The sequence below is a fragment of the Sinocyclocheilus rhinocerous genome, unplaced genomic scaffold, assembly GCF_001515625.1.
Source record: "Sinocyclocheilus rhinocerous isolate Xijiao unplaced genomic scaffold, SAMN03320098_v1.1 scaffold165, whole genome shotgun sequence".
Classification (NCBI taxonomy): Eukaryota; Metazoa; Chordata; class Actinopteri; order Cypriniformes; family Cyprinidae; genus Sinocyclocheilus; species Sinocyclocheilus rhinocerous.
In genome coordinates, this window is record NW_015630990.1 from 100,262 (window position 1) to 105,834 (window position 5,573).

At 39.4% G+C, this 5,573-nt stretch overlaps 1 protein-coding gene across 2 annotated transcripts; it reads right to left on the minus strand.

Moving 5' to 3' along the window:
- Nucleotides 1-4,861, minus strand: LOC107740910 (Krueppel-like factor 5). 2 transcript variants are annotated; one of them, XM_016553455.1, is made up of 4 exons: nucleotides 4,620-4,861; nucleotides 2,822-3,623; nucleotides 2,101-2,160; nucleotides 1-1,545 (listed from the first exon to the last, which is right to left on the minus strand). In XM_016553455.1, exons 2-4 carry the CDS (start codon nucleotides 3,609-3,611, stop codon nucleotides 1,367-1,369), a joined length of 1,029 nt encoding a protein of 342 aa, XP_016408941.1. In that variant the 5' UTR covers nucleotides 3,612-3,623; nucleotides 4,620-4,861; the 3' UTR covers nucleotides 1-1,366. The 2 variants fall into 2 exon arrangements, with proteins under 2 accessions (XP_016408941.1, XP_016408940.1); XM_016553454.1 differs by lacking the exon at nucleotides 4,620-4,861 and adding an exon at nucleotides 3,824-3,879.
- Nucleotides 4,862-5,573: the final 712 nt, after the last annotated feature.

Sequence of the window (5,573 nt, forward strand, 5' to 3'; positions counted from 1 at the left end):
TTATCACTGTAATGGAAAATAAGAGGTTTTATGGGGCCACACATACAGATGTAACACACACCATAAGCCAAACCAACTAATGTAAACAATCAGCTGCCACATTGTTCCACATAATGCGGCCATTTAGAGCACTATTATTTTGAACAAAGATTTCTAAAACCACTTCCCAGTAACCCGGTACACATTTCATGTAAGCGTTGAGTTACATTTTATAAAATAGAAATAAAATAAAAAAATTGTCTGTGCAAAATAAATACATGTTATATGTACATTTAAAGCTATCATTTATCCCAAACAAATGCATAGTAGGGAAAATAAACAACTATGGAAGTAATCGATATCTGACCCGTCCTCTTGCCAGGAAAAATACAGCATTTGTACCACTTATTGCATTTCAGTATAACACAGGAATTAACATAAAGGAGTTCAATCAATCTTCAGATTGTGCTCTTTCAAACATTTTGCCTACATAAAGCAAATCCTCTTCGAAACATATCATAGTTTGGACTTCATCCAACTCTTTGGTGTTCTGAAGCTACATTTAATTTTCTAATTACCCGGCGGCTCCCGCACAAATTTCTGAAGCTCGGTTTCTTATCAAGTGCTGCTTTTAAGAGACATTAATTCATTGTGACTCAGCGTTTGTGGCTCACATTCTCATGACTGTTCTGCAGTTTGGTTCTACAACCAAGACTACAGCGCATTTTATAATTTACCTTGTGATACAAGTATGAGTAGTCATTTACAGGAATATTCTGGGTTCAATAAAAGTTAAACTCCTTGATAGAACCTGTGGCATAATGTTGATTACCATAACAATTCATTTCAACTTCCAAAATCTGGGTTCAATGGGGCCAATCTTGTAAACGTTAAAATTGTCAATGTTTCAATAGTATAGCCACAAGATCATGTGTTTAACATGATCAACATTAAGCCACAAATTAAGTCAATTAATCTTAACTTGTATTAATCTGGAATATTGCTTTAAAGAAGATTAAAACTGCCCACAAGTTCTTGAACGTTGTACATTTTACATGGCACCTCCATTCTACAAGGTAAAAAAGGCACATTAAAAGTAGTTATGTCATAAATGATGACCTCAAAGTATGCAGACAAACAAAAAAAACAAAAACAAACAAAGAAACATGTCAAAAGAATGTCCCATCTGGCAAATGAGCCAAGTTCTCATCAATTAGCTGGTTTTGTGACCACAGGAACCGTACTGACGGCAGGGTCTGGTCCCGTTGTACCTGATGAACTGCCAAAACCCAAGATTAACCAACACACCCAAATCCTAATTAGTATCATCAACAGAGGTCCTGATAGCCCTCCCGCGGCACCGTCAGAACAACGAGAGCGGGCGGCTCTAGTTCTGGTGTCTTTTCATGTGGAGGGCCAGGTGGTCCGATCGGGAGAAGCAACGGCTACATACGGCGCACTGGAAAGGTTTGGCCCCCGTGTGCTTCCTGAAGTGGCGCGTTAGCTCATCAGAGCGGGCGAATCGCCAGTCGCACCCCTCCCATGAGCACTTGTATGGCTTTTCGCCTGCAACAAAACACAGGCCAATACAGGTTGAGGGGAGAACACCACCAAAATTTGATGAGATAAAATGCTGTGTACTGCATAATAATGGCAAGAAAAGCTCTTTCTGTCAAACAAATGTTAAATCTGGTTCTTTTTAGTGAATCAAATAAATGGAACACAATCACTGTAGTACCTTTCATGACCAAATGACCCTTATGAGCCAGTCCTTTAAACGAGTCTTATGAATCCTTCACCATATCTGTGACTTCAGTTCATCACTTCAGTTGGAAAAGATAAGTTTTAGTTGTTTTGATTAGTATATCTGTTAAATAAATAATAGAACCGCATAGTTTGGGTTGTTTTTAGAAGGTTCCTTGTAAAATGTTCAGCATTTTCTGAGAGAAAATTTGCGGACTAAATGGCCTAAATGACTGTAATCTCTGGTTTTATTACTAACGTATATTTTTTTATATTAAATTAAATGTTATTGTCACACAAATATGTGACAGCAATACCACACTGACGATTGTGTGAACAGCTCTCATTTTGTGTGATAACATTTATTAAATGTCCTACCTGTGTGAGTACGTAAATGGGCCTTCAAATGTGAGGACTTGGTGTAGACCTTCTTACATCCTGATGCATAAGAATACAATAAATGTTAATACATACCATACCTTTTAAGCTCATATACTCATATACTTATATAAACATTATTGGGATAGTTTGCCAAAAAAAAATTATATTCTGTGAATGAATTTCTTCAACCTCATTTTGTTCCAAACCTGCATGACTCTCTGTCTTCTGAGAAACACAAAAGCAGATATTTTTGGAAAAAGTCTCAGTGTTTTTGTCCATAAAAAAGGGAAAGAAGTTCTTCAAAATAGTTTATTTTGTGTTCCACAGAAAGAATAATGTCAAGTAGGCTTGGAACAACACGAGGGTGAGGAAATTTCCATTTAGGGGTGAACTACCCTCTGAACTAACATTCTGGCTAGCTCTGACTTGTCCAGCAGCCTCATCTACAATGTCAAAAGGTTTCACCATTGTGTCCTAAGCCTCTTAGTCAGTCAAAGTCCAACCTAGAGACCGGTAATTGCCCAAAGTTTAGTCATGTCAGTCCGCAATATCTTTTCAACAACATTAAATCATCTGAATAGTGATTTAAGCCTGCACTGCGTCATATAGACTATGTGGAAAAAGCCGCAGCTTCCTATCAAGGCCTTGAATGTTATTTCAAATAAAGTGTGTATACTAGTCACAAACTAAAGTGTCTAGATGCTAAATTCAATCTCACCTGGTACATCACAGTGATGTATTCTCCTTTTGTCTAGATCGGGATTGTTTCTGCGGTTGTATTGGGCAGGTACTGCTTGTGTTTGGACAGAAAGTGCTGGTCCAGGGGTAAGACCTGCCATTTTAGACGCCATGCTGGCAGCATATGACGGAGGTGGCGATAAGTTCTGTATGAGTTCTTTCCTCCTGTCTGGGCTGCCCGGTTCTGAGTTTGGAGGGGAGGGTGGTAGATAGGCTGCCCTCTTCTGAGGATGCTGACCAAACTGGGTAGGTAGCGAATATCCACTGTTGCTCATATTACAATGCGGTCGTTCTGCAATCTGGCTGGGGTGTGTGTGAATGCCGTTATACGTCGGCATCGGAGGGCATGTGGCATTGTGGGAATCTGTGCAAGGGTGGCCACCATTGGGCTCGAGCTCCGTATTCAACAGCTGAAAAAGTGGAACATCTGGGAATTCGAGGGACGGCGTCTCATGCTTGACATAAACATTGCTACCCGTTTCCATAGCTGGGCTGTAGAGGTTTGTGTACTCTGGATGCGTAATGGCGGGTGCAACCGAGCCGTGGCAACTGGAGTGGTTGAAAGACGAATGCAGAGGTTCTGTCTTTATCTGTGGCGCCGCGGACCTCACGGGTCTACACATGCCGGTCCGTAGGTAAGTGACGTCCGGTAAAAAAACATTCATGTTTATGCTGTATGGCGTGCCTTGGTCCATCGTGAGGGAATTGTCTTGACAAAACTTCTTATGGTCTGACAACGCATAAAACTGAGGTGGCAGGTATCCATCCATGTTTCTTTTGATCTGAGGGACAGAAAAAAATGGGTTTTCATTTACCACAAAAACATACAATACATGAACAGAAACAAGTTTGTTGTTTCAACAATCCTTGAAAATATAGCAAAAATCTAGGTTTAGGTGGTTAGCATGTCCCTGTTAGCCAAATGCTGTATCTGTAATCTTGCTGTATTCTACGCAAATATTTCATTATGTTATTGTTTTACCATTGTCTGATTCTTTATTGTGCTTTTAAAAGCACAAACTGGTTGCTCTGTGAAGGTTTTGGGTCTCTGTGTGCGTTCTTATGGTGTCATCAGCATGATACTCTACAGTCATTAGTCACATGGTATTTATCACTGAGCTGATTGGCTTAAAGCATTGCATACATCCAGCCAAGCAACAGTCATTGACATGGCAATGTTAATGTATAGCTTTCATTTATTATAGGCCTATATAACCCTCTGGCATAAATCCTTTAAGCTTTCTAGTAAACAATGCAGAAATTCCTGAGAATTTCAAGACAAGTTTAGAGGAATGCATCTTCAACCTGACTGACTTTTTGTCCACTGTGTTCACATGTATATTCACACTCTTAAACTCAAAGATCAGCTCAAACTTATTAAAATTTCTGACCATTTCAAGTCAGCTTGTGTGCATCTCTAAATACTCAGGCTTGTTGCTACCTTACACCGAAGAAGGAACCCCCATACAGGCTCTCTCTCTCTCTGCCATCCATAAACTAGGAAATACTCCATCTGAATTTAGAGCCTACAGCTGCTCTGCTGTTATGGAGTTTTCAGATTAAGGTCAGCGCAGAGTTCGGCACAATTCATCCAGCATGATTCATACGTACAATATAACGTACAGGAGAACACCATTACAAAACATTACTATAAAATAGAAGCTGTTCAGCGATTATGTTATGTTTTAGATCAAAAGCATAAACAACACAGGCATTTCGGAAAGCTTGCCACCCAGCACTGTTTACCAATGTAACATGCGATTACAGATTCACTCTACCAGAATGTGATGCTTTGATGGAGTGTCATTAAATCCACTGTAATCGTCCTCTCTCAATGCCGCGTTCAGTTCTTAGAGGTGGTTTATTCTAGCCGTGGATCCTGCTCAACAAAGCGTTGCCCATAACCGCATGTCCTCTGCTGAAATAAGCTGGAGATCACGTCATTCAATATGCCGCAAATGAGAACGAAACGACAGCCTGCCAGAGATGTCAAGCGCTTTACGCGTTTGACAAGACAAATTACGCAACTGCCTCGTTTCAATGCCCCAAAACGGGGCGGGGCTTTATCATCATACATTAATAATTCACCCAAACAGGTTTTCAGGATCTGCAATAGTCTTGCAAAGAAAAGAAAGAAAGAAAAAAACAACAACTTGGGAATGCACTGTAATAAAAATGTATTTTTTAATACATGTATGTAAATGCATTATTATTTATTATTAAAACTGGCTGTTGTAGTTGCCAGAACTTTACCATACACATACAGATCTTTTGGTGTTGTATATTTTAGTGGTGTATATGCCATTAAATCATATACTTTTTTTATATACCAACCTATTTTAGCTATTAAAAATATTTGTACTTATAAAAGCACAGATGTAACCTAAAGTTTAGCAAAATTGGCCTCTCCAGCAACAGTGAAAAATAACGTTTCCAACATACAAACACAAAACACTAAAATAACATAATTCCCACTTAAATAATGCAGTAAACATAAACTAAAACTAAAATTAAAATAAAATTCAACACTCCAATTCAGATAAATGTGAGGACCTAGAGCAGAGGTAGGCAAGTTCGGTCCTAGAGAGCCGCAGTCCTGCAGAGTTCAGCTCCAACCCTAATCAAACACACCTGAACAAGCTAATCAATGTCTTCAGGATTACTAAGGCTATAGGCAGGTGAGTTTTTTTTTCAGGGTTGGAGCTGAACTCTGCAGGACTGCGGCTCTCTAG